The 19,594-nt window shown below is 37.3% G+C and overlaps 1 protein-coding gene across 2 annotated transcripts in view; it reads left to right on the forward strand.

Annotated features, from left to right (window-relative positions):
* SLC4A4 (solute carrier family 4 member 4) overlaps positions 1-19,594 on the forward strand; it is a 345,525-nt gene that overhangs the window by 255,134 nt on the left and 70,797 nt on the right. For both annotated transcript variants that reach the window (XM_061192359.1, XM_061192360.1), the window contains exons 13-14: positions 6,524-6,657; positions 12,947-13,218. In XM_061192359.1, coding sequence (XP_061048342.1) covers positions 6,524-6,657; positions 12,947-13,218 — 406 coding nt within the window. The remainder of the gene's footprint in view (positions 1-6,523; positions 6,658-12,946; positions 13,219-19,594) is intronic.

A 19,594-nucleotide genomic window follows, 5' to 3' on the forward strand; every position in this document is an offset into this window, starting at 1 on the left:
AATACAGAAACACTGCATAGAAGATAATTTTGCTCTTAACTCCATCACCCAGAAATAACCATTATTAACCTTTTCATGAATATCTTTCCTTATGTCTTGCAATGCATGTGTAAACAGATCAGTGTATAGGATTTTATGTAAATGACATCATATGTGATCATATACATGACTAGCATTTCATGGAAGTCTTTCCACTTCAATACGATCTTGAACATCATTTTTAACTGCTGCATCTATGTATACACATGATGTATGTGCTATAATCTACTTAATAAATTCTCTATTAGTAGACTTCCAGTTTTTTTCAGTTTTTTCATTTGTAAACAAACTTGGTGCTTAACCACATTTTCATTCTTCTTAATTACCTCCTTAGAGTAAATTCCTAGCAGCATGTGATTGCAGGATATACCTATTTTTGTTATTTATTTCAGATTACACTCCACAAAGGTTACACCAATTTATACTTCTCCCAGTAATGGACAAGAGTGCTGGCTTGCTCACACTCTTGCAAGAACAGAATTTGTCTCATATTCTCATTTTTGTCATTCTGTGGCTTGAAAAAATGATGGCTCATTCGTATTCAATTTAAATTTCTTTGATTTTTAGTGAGAGTTAATATCCTTACACGCTTTATTGCTTACCTATACATCTTTATATTTGTACTCTTGGAATATTTTCCTTTTGGGCATTCTTTTTTCTTTTTTTTTTTCCTCATTGACTTATAAGAACTCTTTGTATAATAAGGATATTTTCCCTTTGCTTGTCAGAAATATCGCAGATATATTTTCCCCCAGGTCTGCCGTATCTTTTAACCTTACTTACGATTTCTTTTGCTGTCAAGATTTCAATTCTTCTGTAGTCAAAATCTTCAGTCTTTTATAGTTTCTTATATTCGTGATGTATTTAGAGAGGTTTCCCCACCCCAAGATTAGAAAAATATTTGCCCACATATCTTAGTTCTTTTATGTTTTCATTTACATTTTTTATCCATCTGGAATTGATTTTTGTGTAAGGTTATACTGGTATTTGATGTTTGGACACTTCAGATGATCTAGATACATATTCACAGCTCTTCAAACAAAACAGTATCGTAAAGCCTCCCTTACTTGCTCATCCATTTTATTGGACTTGGAATTGAAGCTCTTTGGTAAAGATTTTGGCTCATACTTTTCTTCAAGCAGAGAGATAATTCGTCTTTCAAGTCTTCCCTCTTTTTTCTGTTCCTGCTGGGCAGTGTAAACAGAAATCCTGTTTATGACAACAAAGCACTTTCAGGCAGAGTAGATGGCACACTAAGGACTTGGCAGCTGTGATCTGTCAGGACAGAAATCATTGATTTATAGTCTCTAGCTACACAGGTAAAGTAAAAAATGAGGGTTGTATATCCAATCTTCTTCCCTAGTGTAGATGAATGGTCTGTGTAACCACCGATCATTAACCATGCTAGCAGGTGGTTCTTATTTTGATAGAGGAAGGGAGGTTGCTTGAATGGCTGCACTTTAGATTTGGACCATATGAGAATCACCTGGGGAGCTTTGAAAAACTATGGATTCCCCAGGCCTGATCTTCGGAGATCCTGATTTAATTGTTCAAAGTGGAGATAAAGAATGTTTTGTTTGTTTGTTTTTTAAAACCCAAAAAAACAAAGCAAAAAAAAAAAAAAACCTTCCCAGATAATTCTCCTGTGACTCAAATTTAATTTAGATAATTGCATCATCTCTCCACTTATTTTTGATCATGTGGCTTTATGTCGGGGATCTGACATCAAAACTCTTACAGGTAATTCAGATTTGTCTGCTTATTTCCAGTTGCCATGTTTAAATAGTATTAGGCTGCATCATTTTTCTTGGCTAAATTTCAGATTCAAAGACTCATCTAGAGAAGTTTAATTAATCAACATTCTACACAGTTTGAATAGATTACAACCAACACATGCCGAAATTTCTTTTTATGGTTAGAAGACAATTTTTTAAAAAAGACTTGAAATATAGCAAATTTCTTTTTATGGTTAGAAGACAATTTTTTTTAAAAAGGCTTGAAATATAGCAATAGCAATTTTAGCATTTATTGCCACCAAAATATTTTTTTTCTCAAGTTTTACTTGGTTGAAAATAGTCAAAGAAATAGAAAATCTTTTGTTTTTTAAGGCAGTTTTGCATTTGGATTAATTATTAATCCAAGTAATACATTTCTTAATAAGAAGGACATAAAACAACAAAGGTCATTCTTTAGTGTTATATGAAGATACTAAAGATACTAAATTTCAATAAAGTCAAAGTAGACAGCATAAATTTTTAATATTTTATCATTTTGAATGTGCTTGCTTTGTGTTAGCCATGACAGGCATGATGGCCCTGGCAGACCTTGTCACAAGTAGCTCAAAGTCAAAATGCTGGTGTTACCAATCATGGTTGGATTTTTTTTTTTTTCTAAAGAATCTTGCTCCCATGGTCAGATTTCTTTTATGCTTTATTTTTCTATTATGAGACTTGGGTTGATTTTCTTGGCTCTTTTGTAAGACAAGGACCATTTTTGGTTTAACGTCATACCCTCACGTGAGCAGAAAAATGTTCACAAATTGTTTTAGATGTGGATTTTGACTTCACTGCTGTAAAGTAAAACAAACTGTTTTGTTTCATTGTAGTTGATTCTGTGTGTTTAGTAACACGAGGAATGAAAAGAAGCAACAAAATCAATGGCTGTAGCCGTCGCCCTCTAAGGCTTCTGTTGAGTTGGAGTTTGCTCTGCGAAACACTGTGAATCTATAAAGAGGCCTTTCTCCCCCTTTTCCTCTGAGGACTGATCTTCATCTTTTCACATCACTCCTTTTGACTGTCGCTCTCCATCTCCTTCCTCCTTTGAAGGACAGAGAAGTAATAGAGGCAGACTGGGAAGAAGGAGATGAGAAGCAGGAAGAAAAGGGAACCAGCATCTTATTGCATCTCTACTTTATTCTTAGGTCTTTCTATAGTATTGGTCATATTCAGTCCAAATAATTATCCTATGAAATAGCCATTGATTTTATAGAGGAGAGAGTTAGGATTTAGAGAGGTTGATAACTGGTGGAGCTGAGATTTAAACTCAGATATCCCTGACTCCAAGACCTACTCTTTGTGCTGAACCACCTGGAAGAGACCTTGGAAGAGACCTAGTTCAGCCTCTTCATCTCATATCTGAATAGATACATTATGTATATATTACTGTTCATCAAAAACATATCTATCAATGACTGTGCTAAGCACTTGACACGCATTGTCTAATCTAATATTCACATGGATGGTATGAGGCATGGAGAGGTTAAGTAACTTGCTTAAGTCATCGATGGAGTAAACGATACAGTCTAGATGTCAACTTGAGGTGGTCTGACTCCACAGTCCATTGTTATACTGTACTGCCTTGATGTTTTTCTCCTACATGAAGAAACCAAAATGGACAGAGGTTAGGTGACATTCCCAAGATCATCAGCTCTTTGGTGACAGAACAGAGTCTAGACTCTGGGTTTCCTGAGGGCCAGTTGTTAGCTCTTTCTTCTGTTCCACAGTGGATATCACCTAATTGGAAATGGAATAAAATAAAAGCCAAATCAAAATGGAGCTGGAGTGCTTTGTGTTACCTGATTCTACCACCCCTCAGAGCTCAGCCACCTACATTCTCATGAATTGCTAAGGAGTTTGTTCCTCTGTGGCAAATCAGGTGTAGAAGTGTCTTTATGAGCTATAGCTATTAAAAATACACACATCCACACATTAATTTCCTTTTTTATTTTAGTGAACACTCACTATAATAAATCAGAAGAGGGGTTTTGGATAGTTCACTTTATAAATTGCTTTAAATTCTAGTTACAGTTAAAGTTATTCATTTCATGAGATTATTTTTTTAAATTTCTGTACTGTCAAGAGCAACATGTCAAAATGTGGTGAAAATAGTTCTTTTCTCAGAAACACTGGAAACATCTCTGAGTTTAAGCAAGTTTCCAGTGCAATGTGTATAATAAATCACCTGTCTCTGTTTTAAAATTGTCAGTAACAGAATGGAAACTGTAGCACTTACCAAAGGAGCAAGTACTAAAATAAAAGTACTCTACTTTTTTAACAGTCACATGACTTCCACAAATCAAAGCTGTTTTCTGGAAGAGATGGGTTGTTATCTTTACTGAATAAGCAGTGATGGCTGTTAGCCTTTGATAAGCAGGATGTAGGGTGTGATTTGGGCGTCTTCTTGGATTCCTTTAGTGTCTCCTGGGTGCTTGCAGAGCATGTGGTGGGATAGTGTATAGCATGGTGGGAGGGAGAGAAACATGGATGACACCAGAGACCCTGCTCTGGCCCCTCACGTCAGACCAAGTAGAGAATTCTTAACCTTGCGTTCCTCCTTTCTTCATTTGTGTTCTCTCTTACACTCAGGCTGTGCTGTAATTTGATCCTGCAGTAGTGATGAGAAATAGTCACTCCCCCATGCTTGATAGAGAATGATGCAGTGAAACTTTGCCCATCACGTGTCCCTAGAGTGTGGCTTGTCCTGCCACGCGGAGCCTTCCATTCCCTACCCTTTCATGTCACACACACTAAAATAAGTCTTGAAAAAGAAAGATGAATGATAAAGACATAAAAAGCCCAATGTCAATGCACAGGAGGTAAAAAACTGCAAGTCTAAGAAAATTCCAGCCGAAGGTATACCTTTTCTCTCTGCCAAGGGTGTGGTAGTACTTGGGCAGGTAACCATGCTCCAAAGACTTGTGCCACAGCGAGTGTGGATTTATTCATATCATTTAACCCCCCTGAAACTCAGTATCTTCACGGATAAGAGATCAAGACTAATGCTATTTTTTGGGCACAGGGGAACCTCTTTCTCTCTCTCTACATAAAGGCAGCCTGTTTCTGTTAGCCTTGCTTGCTATTCTGCTTGCTGCCCCCCTGAGGAAGAATGAGCTGGATACAGTGATTATGTGTGGAATGGCTATAAAATAACGGGATGGCACCATTCAAACATGCATTGGAGTTCACATGTATATAAATGGGGTCCTCTTATGAGACTCACCTGCCAGACTTCAGACCTAGACATTCAGGACGGAAGTAGTGGTACTGAGTTGTTTAGAAAGTGTCTGCTCACTGTGTGAGGAGCCAGTCTTATTACTCGTCAATTCTTGCTTTATTGCGCCATCCCCATCCCAACCCCATTATTACATAATGCTGTGCTAAAGGATTTTTCCCTGTTTTCCCAGTTGAATCCTACCCTTAAAAGAGGAGGATATACTATTGCTAATGTCATTCTAAAGAAAATATTGCTGGCTTTGAAGCCATGTAAAAAATATTTCAATATTTTGACATTTTTCTTTAATTTGTTCGGTCTTTAGTGATGCATTATTTTAGTGTATGCAATATCTTCAAGGTGAAAAGATTTAACTTCTTTGTTAGTAATTTTTGGAAAATATGTATCCTATTGCTTATGCTTTTTTTGCGGGGCATGGGGTGGGGATGTGTGTGTGTTACAGAATGTATTTCTTCCCCTTGATGTTTGATCTCTGAATGAAGGGTTCTTGTTAGCCTAAAAAACAAAAATTCAAGTAATCATTATAATCAGGTTCTCCTAGGATGGCTTTTGAGTGGGGATAGCACTTAGTTTAGTTCTGTAAGTTGATTTTAAAAAACCAATTTCTTTATCACAATTTTGTGTATATTATATGATTATATGATATTTTATATACGTATATATGTGTGTATATACATATATACATATATACACATACATATATATATACACACATATAAATTCTTTGTTCTTGTTATGCTAAAGGGAAATAATAGGTTGTTTCTCAGAGATACACCTCTAGGGACATGTGGCCACAAAGGTTTAGTTATTTGTGTCCCTGTGCATTTATTTCCTCTAAAGTAGCTCTTGAAGCTCTTGTATAAGTTTACATTGGACACTGAATATGTAGTAAGAAATTTTGTTTGGAATTGGTGTCTTAGAGATTGCAAGATAGAGGGCAAATCATTTTTTTGTCTCCTTTTTGCTCCCTCTTAAAAAGCTTTCCTCTGTAGAAAATAGCTTTTATGCATAAAATGTAGCTACTTATAAGTACCTGCTATGTGCAAGGTGAAATCTGGTTAAAACAAACACTGAAAGTAACCACGGAGAGAAAAATGCCACCAAAAGTACTAAATCACTTCTTCGCACATGGTGGGATTTTATAACGTGATTTTATGTACAGAAGCTTCAATTAATATTTTTAAAAGTAGATCAGAGTCACCCTTTGCCTTCTGCAATCAACCACTAGTCATTACAGTCATTATAGTTCTTTGGAGCACTTCAGCCCTTGGAGTAGGCAGGAATGACTAAATCGCGTGTATGGTGAAATAAAAGGTAATATTCATATTGGTAAGAATCTTTATTCTTTATATTTGATATGTTTACGATAGCCATCATAATAGCATATTCACGTGGCTTCACTCCCCTAGTGACATCACACATGAAAAGAGAAAAAGACAAGTTTCTTTTAACACCTATATTTTCTTTCTATTAGGGCGTGTTGGAGAGTTTCCTGGGCACCGCTGTCTCTGGAGCCGTCTTTTGCCTCTTCGCTGGTCAACCACTCACTATTTTGAGCAGCACAGGACCTGTTCTAGTTTTTGAGAGGCTTCTATTTAATTTCAGCAAGTATGTATATACATATCTAATTATAAATTAGAATTGTTTGATTGTAGACCATTCACAGTCTAGATAGAGCACAGAGTAGTAAAATTAGGCATAACAGAATACGTGAATTTTAAGATTTGGAGGTTGAAAGGCCCTTAGAGATTAAGTCCTCCAGCACGTGTTTACGTTTGCTTCAGCTGAGGCCGCTATGTTCTGTTACCTCTTGCCCTCCCCCGTGATTCTCTGCCTTGTTGTCCTGCTTTGTGCCTCCGGAAGCTGGCCGCTGTGGACTGCAGCCCTCAGGCTCCTTTGCCCTCTGGCTTCCTGCAGAGCCCCAGGAGCACAGGCAGGCAGAGAGGTCAGGGTGTGTCTGCTTCCCCCACCTCACTGCCTCTGCTTCACCAGGCAGTCTGGCAGTGCGCCTTTGTCCTCTGAGTGTAGCCCCTGTCAGGTGGCTCCTCCACCCTGACTCTGGCCCTCACCAGGCTCTGGTGACTCTTACTTCCTTGGCCTTTTCAAGCCAGGGGGTAGAAATGGCTTCCTGATGTTGCTATTCCCTGAGTACTTGCCATTTTTTTGTTATTCATACCTCTGTAAATAGTCCATGTGTTAAGCTTTCCTCAGAATCCCATTGGAGATTGCCTTCTATTTCCTGCCATGATCCGGACTGACACACTAGAGAAATGAAGTGGCTTGTTCAAGGTCACGTGGCTCGTCTGTGAAAGAGACAGGGTGTTCCTGTGGTCCACTGCTCCTAACCCCCCATTCCAGTGTTCTTAACTAAAGATACATTTCTAGACTCAAAGGAGTAACAACTAACACTTATTGAGTGCTGACCATGTACCAAGTATTGTCCTAAGCACATTACAGGCACTCCCTCATTTATTTCTTGTAGCAGTCCTATGAGGTAGGGACTGTCTCCTGTTTTATAGATGAGAAAGCAGGCATGGAGTGGATAAGCAAACTGCTGAAGGTTGCATCACCAGTCGTTGGCAGGGCTGGGATTTGAATTCCTGCTTTCTGACTCCAGAGCCTACGCCTTTTATGGAATCACTAGACGTTACTACTGGGCATGACAATTGTGATACCAGTATTTCCTTTTAGAAATTGACGGATCATTTTAAGAAGGGGAAAATTGAGTTAAGCAAATTATCCAAGTGACCACAGTAGCACACAAATAGTTTCAAAATCAGATTGGGAATTCTGGCCTCTTTCTAATGAACTTAATACGTCTGAGAGAGAATTGGCTTTACTGGCAGATTTCAATACCCAGACAGATGGCAGAATTTCATACGACTTGCTAACATTCCTTGTTGGAATTTAAATATACTTCTATTGTTATACATTTCTAGGATTTTAATATTAGAAATGTCATTGCCTACTTAATGCCTCATGGACATAAACACTCATATAATAGCCTTTGAAACTGTGTGTGCCATCAAAAAAGATCACAAGAGAGAGGAGGGAATGAGAATTTGAAATGAGTGTTTTGAGAACTGGGTGAAAAGAAAAGCAAGGGTCTTCCAAGAATTTAAAGTCCCAAATTTTAAATAGTGTTATGTTTTCTGTAGATCATTACTACAAATCACTCCATCATAATTCTCAGAAGACCATTGGAAAGAATTCTGCTCATGTCAGTTTATAGAAAGAGTCAAAACAGTTTATATATGTTTAAGAAAACATTGTGGGAGACAAGAAAGCCTTTGTGGAAAGATTAAACAAGCATGTACTATAAACAGGAACAAACATGTGCAACCTTTGCAGAAAGATTTATTGGATGCAATGTGATCAGAGCCTTAATCTACAGAAAATGTTTGCATCCTGGTTTGCTTTAGATAATTGTAGGATAGAGATTATTTCCTTTCACTAAGCAAGTTCCTTTCTCACTTTCCCTTCTGTTTCATCATAATTGGAAACTTAAACATAGTTTCAAGTGATTTATTTTCAAATGGTTGTAGAGCAACAAGAAACATTTGAGAAACTGTGTTTTAAATCCATCACTGGGTAACATGTGACACTTATGTGGCAAACCTTATTCTTTAATTCACAATACTATATCATTTGCTTACATATCATAACAGCAATGCTAATATTTTGTACAGATACAGAGTATTTGTGTAGATCACTGTTTCCCAAAGTGTGTTTCATCATTTACTAGTTTCATTAGATGCCCCATGAAAAAAAAGCTTCTGTGATCCCGGTAAGTCTGGGAAGTGCTGTACATTATATTATATCCCCCTCTTGGTCATTCACTTTACACTTTAGCGTACTAAGGGATCTGAGAAGTCGTTCAGTAAAGAAACTGTTTTACTGTGTTTTGCCCTGATTTCCCCCATCATATTTTACCTTTTTCTGTTTGTTTGTTTTTGGAGAAATAGGTAAGTCCTTGTTTTATGAGTTCAGTGGACTCAAACAGTAACTCCACATAATCCACAGATTTCTCTCTGACTTGGAATACAGGTTTTAATATTTGCCCTATAAACTGGGGAATCAGAAAGGCATGTGAATGATACGCTGTCACCTTTTAAAATTAGTAACAGAATGAAGGAATAGCTCACAACTTGCAGAGAACACGTAGTTTTGTTTCCCCAGTTCTGCAGTCTCTTTTGCACTATTTTTACACGTTTATCCCGATAATAGAGAATTAGACTCCTTTTCCTTTTCTTCAGGAAGGATCTGAAGGAAGTTTTAACAGTGTTCTAAGCCACTTAGAAACTTCATAATTAAAGTTGGATTTTAGCCTGTATAATTGTCATTTGGTCATTTAATAATTTCTTTCTTATATTCTATGAACAGTTTACTTTTCGCCTTCAAATTATGATTTTCTTCTATTCAGTTCCTGGATTTAATCATTTAGTTTAGGGAGTTTATATTTATTTGTCCGTGGCTGATTTCTGAAGAATGCTTCAAATGTGAGTTCTTCAGTTTGTCTGTACTCTTGGGTTTATGCTGCTCAAAACTATCACTTAAAATCTCTAGAAACACTGAGTGTTACCAAAAGGATATACACCCATTTTCTCCTTCTCACTCACCATAGTTTCTTTGGTCTCTACTATCATTTCCTTTTTATAGCTTGTAACTTTTTATAACTTAATTGCTATTTAAACTTGGCACCAAGGGGACTGATAGTCTTATTGGATGTAACATTGCCTTTTATTGTAGTCATTACTGTTGATCGGCTTGTTTAAAGAAGCTCCTCATCTTTTGTTCCTCTTTCTTCTTGCTGTTGTAAACATATCACTTTCCTACCTAATGGAGTGATTGGTTTTAGTGATTTTATTTGGGTTATTCTTACAGAGCCAGTCTGGGAGTATTTAAGTATTTTAGAGGAGCTATTTTGGCATATTGTTCAGGTCCTAAGATTTAAGTTTATACATGTATTTTTTTCCCTTTGTATTCAGACTGATGGTGTTCCTGACCATTAGCTGGTGATTAGATTTCTTTCTCATCCTGTTTGTAAACATCAATTTTGTAAACAACCATTAGCATTCTTAGAACAAATTAAGATTGCTCTAACTTTCATCTTGTTAGGGAAGCAAAACTAGATAACTGTTTAAAACTTTATTTTAAGGAAAAAGTCTGTTGGCTCAGAAGTAATAAAACTGTTTCTGAGCTCTGACTCACTGTGTGATAATGTAAATTATCTCAAATTCCTAGAATTTAGCTTTTTCTTGAGTCTACTTATCTCAGAAAGGACATGCATAAGATTAAACACTGGGGTTCCAGACGTAAAGGGAACTGTGAGGGAATGCCAAAGATGTCTTCAGAAAGATTTCAGGAAATCTATAGACGATAACTTTCTACCCAAGTGTTACTAATCTCCTGCTTTGGTAATGTATTCCAGTTTGTGTGATTTGGTGAGAAGGAAACTGAGGACAGTGACTTTAAGGCCCACCCTACCATGAGCTAAATATAAATTGGACAGGAGGAACCGTGCTGGAATTTTTAAAAGGAGCAGTCCAAGAGTACAGAGATTTGGTTTCTGGTCCAGCTCTGCCATTAAAGCCTTGGCGTTGGATAAATGACTTAGTTTCCATTGGCCTTGGTGTCCTCATCTATAAAATGAGGCATATTTGACCAGTTGGTGATTAGTCAGGATTCTCCAGAGAAACAGAACCAATAGGATGTGTGTATACATATATAAGAGATTTATTATGAAGAATTGGGTCCCACAGTTATAGAGGGCTGGCAAGTCCAAAACCTGCAGGGTGACCCAGCAGCCTGGAGACCCAGGAGAACTGATGTTCCAGTTCAAGTTCCAAGGCTGTCTGCTGGAGACCTAGGAAGAGCCTTTGCTACAAATCAAGTCCAAAAGCAGTCTGCCTGCTGGAGAGTCGTCTCTTGCTTGAGGGAAGCTGGTCTTTTTGTTCTATTCAGTTGAAGAACTGACTGGATGAGGCCCACCCTCATTATGGAAAACAATCTGCTTTATTCAAGTCTACCAATTTAAATGTTAATCTTATCAAAACCACCCTTAAACATCCAGAATAATGTATGACCCAATATCTGGGCACCTTATGGCCTAGTCAAGTTGACACATGAACTCTAAGCAAATTTAATTCTAGTATTCAGTAAAATTTTCAGTTGGTCATCATCTGGTTACCTGTGATAGCTCACCAGCCAATGACAGTACTGTAACTGTCTCTGTCAAGTCGTAACCTGCAGGCATGGCTTAATTCATCTACTAACTCTTTATTGGAACCCTTCTATGCACCGGGCACCGTGCTAGGTAGAGAATTTGAATTTTATTCTAAGAGCAGGGAGAAGCCACCAAAAGATTTTAAACTGGGACATTTGATTTACATTTGAAAAGGTCATTTTGGCTGTGATGTGGAAAATGGCTTTGAGCAGGGCAAGCATGGATATTAGTAAGGAGGTTCTTAATAAGAATCAGCCAAAGACTTCTTGGTGGCCCAGGCTGGGATGATGGTGATGAAGGTGTTGATACGATGTCTTTGGAAAAGTATTAAAATATGTGGCTGTCAGTTATCAGAAACTCATTGTCTAAAAGCAAGGCCATCGAGCTTCAAGTATGCATGATCCTTGATTTATTTTTTTCTCACACAAGAAATGAGATTACCGATAACTGCTTTTGCATCGCAAATGATGAGAAAAAAAAAAACTATTTTAAAACACTCTCCACATAATTTTAAAAGAATCAATATGAAATGGTAAAATGTCAACACTTGACCCACCTTTTCCTAAATGTGAATCTTAAACTAATTTACTTGTAAGAAATGGAAAGGGCGTTGAAAAAAAATGGCCCACTTAGATGGAGGCAACCTATTCTAAGACTGTTCTTCACACACAGCTTCAGCAGAAGGGTATCATGCCTGTGAGCGAGCTTCAAGAGGAGTGGTAGTGTCTAGTGGTAACACGGCAATGCAGCCTTTCTTGATCTAACTACAGCCTACATATCTGATCCCATCTCCCTGTGTTGGTGGCACTTGGTCCACAGGGAGCATGGCACACAGTTTCATGCCACTTGCCTTTTTGAGTACTCTTTCCTCTTCCTGGCTTGGCCCTCCCTGGTCTATCCAGAAAGTTCCTGCTTATCCTTAAATACCTTGAGTTTTTTCTGCAACTTTATGTGTCCCCCAACCTACACCAGCCCGAATTAGTTTCTCCTTCTTCTGTGACACTCTGTGGGAACTTTAGGTGTCACTTAGTATTTTATAGTGTGATTATGTTTATCAGTTTGTCTTCCTCAGTAGACTTCGATGACTTGGGGACAGAGAACATGTTTATCTTAGCGTCTTCCTTAAGCAGAAAGCCCACAAATATTTATCGAGCACATGCTGGGTACCAGTGCTATGCTTTCAAATTGTTTATTCTGCAAACTCTGTAAAGGCAGGGATTGTCTTTTTTGAATGAGAAAATTAAATGAGGGGATGGAAAAAGATATTTCATGCAAACAGAAATGACAAGAAAGCAGAGGTCACTATACTCATATCAGACAAAATAGACTTTAAAACAAAGGCCATAAAGAAAGATAAAAAAGGACACTGTATAATGATAAAAGGATCAGTACAAGAAGAAAATTAATGAGTTATTTACATTCAAATGTTATGACTACTTTTGATGTGCTTTTCTCAAACTTCTGGAATTATTTCTTAGTGGTAGCCTCATGTCACTAGACCAAATCCTTAAAGGTAATACTTTCTGGGTAAAATCAAGAATGAGCTTTATATCTAGTGGCTAAAAGAGATCTTGTATTTTTAACAATCATTCTATAGTCATTTGGTGGTTTTGTGTTATTCTTTGTGTTCCGTGGAGGAGGAGTCTAAATGCCTTTCTGCCTTCTTTCCAGGGACCATAATTTTGACTACTTGGAGTTTCGCCTTTGGATTGGCCTGTGGTCAGCCTTCATGTGTCTCATTTTGGTGGCCACTGATGCCAGCTTCTTGGTTCAGTACTTCACTCGCTTCACTGAAGAGGGCTTCTCTTCTCTGATTAGTTTCATCTTTATCTACGATGCTTTCAAGAAGATGATCAAGCTAGCTGATTACTACCCCATCAACTCCAACTTCAAAGTGGGCTACAATACTCAATTTTCCTGTGTTTGTATGCCTCCCAACCCAGGTGAGGACAGCATGCTTATAGTATTTCTGCTTACCCTGTGTTTGGAGGAAGCCGTAGGCTCCATGCATGCACACTTTCAACACGGTATCCTGATCCTCAGGAAAGGGTTTTATTTTCTCTGAGAAATCATCCTGCTGAATTTGTAGTCTCATTGCCGGAGGTATCTTAGCCATGTGATTCAACCGGGAAGTGAAATCAGGAGCTCTGGAATGTGAACATAATTAGCTCAGTGCTTTGAAACTAACTCAAGCTACAGTATTTGCAAGGACATTTTGTGTACATTATTCTTGATCTTCTCTGATAGGTGAGGAAACCAGGTATCTATATAACAGATATTAAGGACCATACCAACCTAGTCCTCTGTTCCTTATTTTGCTGCTTCCTTATTGCTGTAGGAATCTCTTCCTTAAGTAAATTCTAAATAGATTATCTTAAACTTATAGAAGAAGCAAGATACTAATTCACCTTATGTAATTTGAAGCATGCAATTAAGAAAGAAATTCAGACTAGAGTCACCTAGTGATAAAGTAGAGCTTTATGGTTCATCTGGGCTAGACAACGTAAATAAGAAAGGAAAGGAAAAGAAGAAACAAAAGAAAGAAATAAAAGAAGGAATATTATGTTCTTGGAGAAGATTTATATTCTAGAGTTAGGGAAGACATAAAAGTAACTTGTTGGTAAGGAATATGATTCTATACATCTTAGCACTTTAACATTCATCTTGCTAAACGTGAGTCAGCCTCAGAACCTTTTCACAGAACAGTGCTCAATTTGGTCTTTGGAATTTTTTCTTGGAGTAATTCATTATCACTTTATAATATGGAAGGCTTTTGGGGGAAAAAAGATTTACTTTGGGGAAAGTTGCTTTACATCTGCTTTGGTAGAATGAGGGGTGGACATTTGTGTCAGACAATTAAATGCTAATAGTGCAAGTGATACCTAGTTGTGACATTAGCTACAGGTCATCGTCCCTTAAAATAAAAATTGATATACTTTTTGACTAAGGTCTTGTAGCACCAGAAGCACAGCAGTGTATTGAGGGCTGTGTAAACCTGGGCTTAATCATAGGGCACATTCATGTAACAGCCATTTAACTATAGCTTCTAAGGAAAAACCACTTACTGTTTACAGTAAAACAAACATGGTTTTGTTATAGACTAGAATGCAAGATGCTTAATTCAAAAGCTCAACAAGAACTATGAAGAATTTTAATGCTTGTGCAGGCTGTGTCAGATGACTCCCAGCTATTTTGGTGGTATATCTGCCGCCTTCTCTCTGCCACTTTGGTGGAGAAGTCTTATAAGACTTCTTGAGAGGTGAGAGGAAAGAGAACAGTATCTCCCTAAAAATGGGTCAGTCAGTGACACTGGTGAAAAGATAGGGCATTGTTGGGTTTTGCACTTACGGATTCTTTTTGTCTTGTTTAAGGAAAATCAGCTCACATTAAAATAAATCCCACGCTTATTAAAAGCAAGCAGAGACAGGTAAAAAGTGGAAATTTGAAGATTCAGGCAACATGGGTGCCGTAGATATAAAGACCTATTATTGTTAAGATGTATACTGATTAGAAATATTTCAAAACTTAAGAAGTGTTTGGAAAAGAGTAAGCACTTAATACATGACAGATATGATTAGAACCAATTAAATATCCTCCCAGAGAGACGCAGAAAATGTGTTGCCATTACACAACTCCTAGAGCTCTTCCTGGGAGAGAAGGGGGTAAAACTCCCTCTAACCATGCATCCTGGACATTGCGGGGGAAGTCCAAACTACACACGTTCAAAATATCGGATCACAGGCATATTTAATTGTGGGATTTTGAACTTTCCTTTTTACTTATTTGTTTCTATCTATCTATTTATTTATTTGTGGAAAAGTCTGTGTGCTGACTTCTTAGGCATTCTGAGTAATCATATGTTAAGATTTTCTAGAGGAAAAAAAATACTACCAGCTGTTTGGAGGTTTGAAGTGTTCATGAACCAAATGAGGACTTTGTCAGCACACCTGTCACAAAGATCTCCCTAGTGTCAGCCCCACACCTACCTGAGGCTATTGGAAACTTGCATTCATTGTTTTAATTGGATGCTGGCAGAGAAGGTAATTTGAAACCAGGGAAGACATATCTGAATGCGTTTTCATTGTGAAAAGTACAACAAAAATTTTACATGTAATTTTCCTTCCAAGAAGGATTTCTGTTTTCTTGAGAAAGTGATATTGAGGCTTGAACCGATTTTACCCATGCATAGCAAGTGCTGGCTGAGGGGGTGATAGATAACTTTTCCTTTGACCTGTTTTCCCTAGGTTGTATAAAAAGTCTGTCCTAAATAGCTAGGAGCTGTCTTGGAAGGATTCTGACAATTCCACTACCTCTAGGGGTTACCAATAAAGCAGCGTAGCAGGGCTTTGAAGTCAGAAAATCTTGTATTCAAGTCCCTCTTGGCTAATACCCAGTGCGTGACTTGGGGCAAGTTCCTTTACCCAAGGAAACTTTGCCTTATCTTCCTTACCTATATAATGGGGTTAATAATAGTACCTTCCTTAAAGAATTGTTTTGAAGAAAAAAATGAGGTCTTACAGACAAAGCATTTAGGACAGTTTCTAGTAAGTAATTAAATGTTAAGCGTATAACAACCATTATTATTGCTGTTGTTATTTATCAAAATTTAGGGTTCATAAGTATGAATGACAGGACAAGCAAACCAGTCTTCATCATCCTCCATTCTAAGCAAATGTTGTTGGGCAATTGGCTCATTATGCAGCAAGACTGTTGGTTGCACCCCTTAGTTTTAGAGTCGTTCAGATGAGTGGCACTCATGGAAGGTATGTACGTGAATGCGAGGGATTATTTAATCCATGGAGATGAGATCTGTTTCTGGTATGGAAAAAGGCAAATGGATATTTGCATTTTCAGGACAATCTCATGTTTTACAAAACCCTTTTTAAGATGAATGATCATGTATTTCTCCCATAACCTTAATACTTTTTGATAGAAGACTGCATAGACCCACCATAAATTTAGTTCTTCATGACAACAAACTGAAAACCAATAGTGAGAGAATAATACAGTTGCATATACAGCTAGAGTAAGTGTTCTAAAAACAATAAAAGACTGGTCTTTCATCGCAACATGCACTCCTAGTAAAAGAATTCAATCAATGAGCCAATAATATTTAAACTGGCGGATTACTTGTTTTTCAACACCGGGACAGTATGTAACGATGAACCAGCAACTGTGCAGATGGAATCGTGATCCTGCAAACTGAGGAATGATTTTACAGGAAAGGAAATAGGGGTCACTTAATCTCTAAGAAAACTATATTCATGGCCACAATAAGATTGTGGCTTTTCTGGTGCTTTGTGAAGACAACTCTTCCTCCTCCCTTCCTGATCTTTTCTTGTTCTCACTTGCTTCCGTAAAACTTTATCATCTCCTGAGTTTCCTTGTCTTAATGCACCTTTTCATCCCTTCCTCCTGCCCCCATCTGCTGCTCAGTAACCCTCATACACCCAGGTTCTCATTTATTGAAGAACTAAGGAAGCTCAGTTGCAATTGCTAAGAGGAAAGTTAGCCATGAAATTTGACACATCAGTCAGGTTTTTATTAGCACATGGTTTTTGTGCTAGCATTCTCTTTTCCTAGAAATAAGACAGGTATTAATTAATATATTAATAGAGGTAATAGATGTTCTATTTCCCACTATGCCTTGATGGTTACATAGCAGAGGGTATATAGGAAAGAAGATGATTCAGTTCAAAAGCCCAGAATGAAAACTGAACAATATCCAATTGAAGGACAATTCACAATATTTCATTCATCACCAACATCCCAATTTAGAAAGTTGTTAGTGTGATAAAATATAAACCATAAATACTTTGGAGTAAAGGAAACAATTTTAGCTCTAGTTAGCAGTGTGACCTTGGGCCAGGCTGATTTCCTAATGTCATTGTTTTATAATCTGTGAGCTGGGTTAGTAATTGTACCTACTCTTAGAGGTTACTATAAGGATTAAATGAAATAGGATATGTAAAATTGTTTGGCACCTAATAGTAAACATTTGTTGTTTTTCTCATTTCTCACTGTCCCACAAAAGATGCCCCAGCAGTTAAATCTTTTAGTTGTATTCTTTTAAAGGGGTTCACACGTTTAACTTCCCTAGAAAGGGAAGTTTTTAAATTTTAAATTTAAATTTCCATTTCAAAATTAAATTTAAATTTTAAATTTTCCTAGGAAAAGATATTGACTAGGCTTCACTGTAAGCTTACCAGCAAACAAACAAAAACTAAGGTACTGTTGTAAATAAATATGAAACATTGAAGTGGTAATTAAAGGGAAAAATGTTAAGGAGTTCAGTGCATCATAGTTAGATCATTTAATACTATACCCCTGAATCTCAAGACTACAAAAGTGTTGTACACTATACACAGTCATGTAGAAAAAGGCTTTAAAGTCCCAGAGGTGAGATACCTAGTTCTTCTAAAAAGAGTCTATCTACGTAATTCATTCAAAAACATTAATGCTAGAATTCTGTAAATATGGAACAGGACGTAGACTTTCCTCCTTCTCTTTCCCCCTCTCCTTCTCTTCCTTCTCCTGCCTTTTCTTCTTCCCCTTCTGCTATCAACAAAAAATTTACTGAGGGTGTAGTTCATTGCTTTTTAAGAATTGTGCTACTTGCAATGCTACTTACACACACCACACACTTACACATGCATGTACCCACACATACACACATATATACACACTGCTTTTTATAAAGTGTGTTGCTTTTTAATTAGTGTTAATTACTTTTTGAATGAATAAGGTCAGAAATTCATTTGACCTAGACTTTATAAGTAAATTTCTACCCTAGTACCTTTGTTCATTTGCCTAATATGTCAAGGTTGCAGTGACTATACACTCAAGGGCATTGTTAATATTTTGGAAAGGGTCAAAATAAATTTTCTGACCAGGTGTTGGTTTTGTATCTGGAGGGGAAAAAGCCTTGCTAAATATGATAAACAAATTAGAAAGGCAAGGAAAATTGCCTCAAGGGGATAGACACTATACTCTTAACAGAAGGGGTATATCTTATCGATTCAGTGTTGACTGTGCCAGGGAGAACATGCTTAATAATGGATGAATGATTAAGAAGAATAAAGCCTTTCTCAGGCACAGAGTGCATCACTGTCTGTAGTATCTCTAAGTAAAACATGGCCTTTTTCCTGGCATGAAACTGTCAGACCAAGTCAAGTGATTGGAAGTAAGCATGGCTTCCATTTCCACACCTTGGTTATATTTACAGCATGAGTAGGCTTCCAAATGCTTTAAAACTATCATCACTAGAGTGGAATTTCGTTACTTTTTTTTGTGTATAATTTTTCTATTAATAAATGCTATGCAGCAGTATGTCATAACCATTAAAAAGAACTGCTGGATCGTGTCTCCTGTGGTCCCATATTATAGTCAATATGTGCTTCATAATTAGCCCATTAAAAGAAAATTAGGACATAAAAGATAACCCTAATTCATCTTCCATGACCTGCATCATATTCTATGCAGTTTTATTTTTATTTTATGTCATTCCCTCTTTTGCTTATACAGTGGGTTTAAGTCATAGACCGAGGGTTGAACAGGAGGTGCAAGGCCTTCTGCTGTAGCACTGCTTAGGCTTGCATTTGCCAAGATACTTTACCAGCACAGCTGACATTTTGTCATTCATGGTAACATGGTCTTTTGAGATAACCATGGATATTTGAAAGACCCATCATTTTAGTTTCCTTTTATTGACCTAACCTATGTTTTAGCAGTTTCTGTATAACGCTTGCAGGAATCAGAAAAGGAGAAGCAGTGTATTTGGATAATCACCAGACCTGGATAATTCTCTAGCTTTGGGTTTGAATAAAACCCAGATTTGGAAAATGTCCCCAAGAATAATGTCCACGCACATCCTAAGTGTAATGATGGGTGGGTATGGAAGAGAAGTTTTTGTGAAAGTAGTGGCTAAATATATCCAGCTTATTACCAGATAGTAGCGCAGCTCCAGTGCAACATCATAGGTGAGCATGTGAATAGAGTGTTCATGGATTAAAGAACATCTTACCTTGAACTTATCTAGTGACAGTGGAAATCTCAAGCATGAAGTTTTGGTAAACATACTTAGGAAAACAAAAAGGATAATAGCAAGAAATAGTGAGTAAAAACTTCCTATTAATTTTGCTTGTTTTAAGACTTAAGGCTGAGATAGTAGCAGGTAATTTCCCAAGAGCTCCTTCTTCCAAAGTTTTCCTCCTTCACTTTGTCATCCCTACAAAACCCATTTTTGTCCTTTTATTGATCTGGAAACTTAAAGCATAAATATTTGACTTTATCAAGAGGCACTCGTGTGCTCAAGATATC

Source organism: Eubalaena glacialis, chromosome 5 (assembly GCF_028564815.1).
Source record: "Eubalaena glacialis isolate mEubGla1 chromosome 5, mEubGla1.1.hap2.+ XY, whole genome shotgun sequence".
NCBI classification, from domain to species: Eukaryota; Metazoa; Chordata; class Mammalia; order Artiodactyla; family Balaenidae; genus Eubalaena; species Eubalaena glacialis.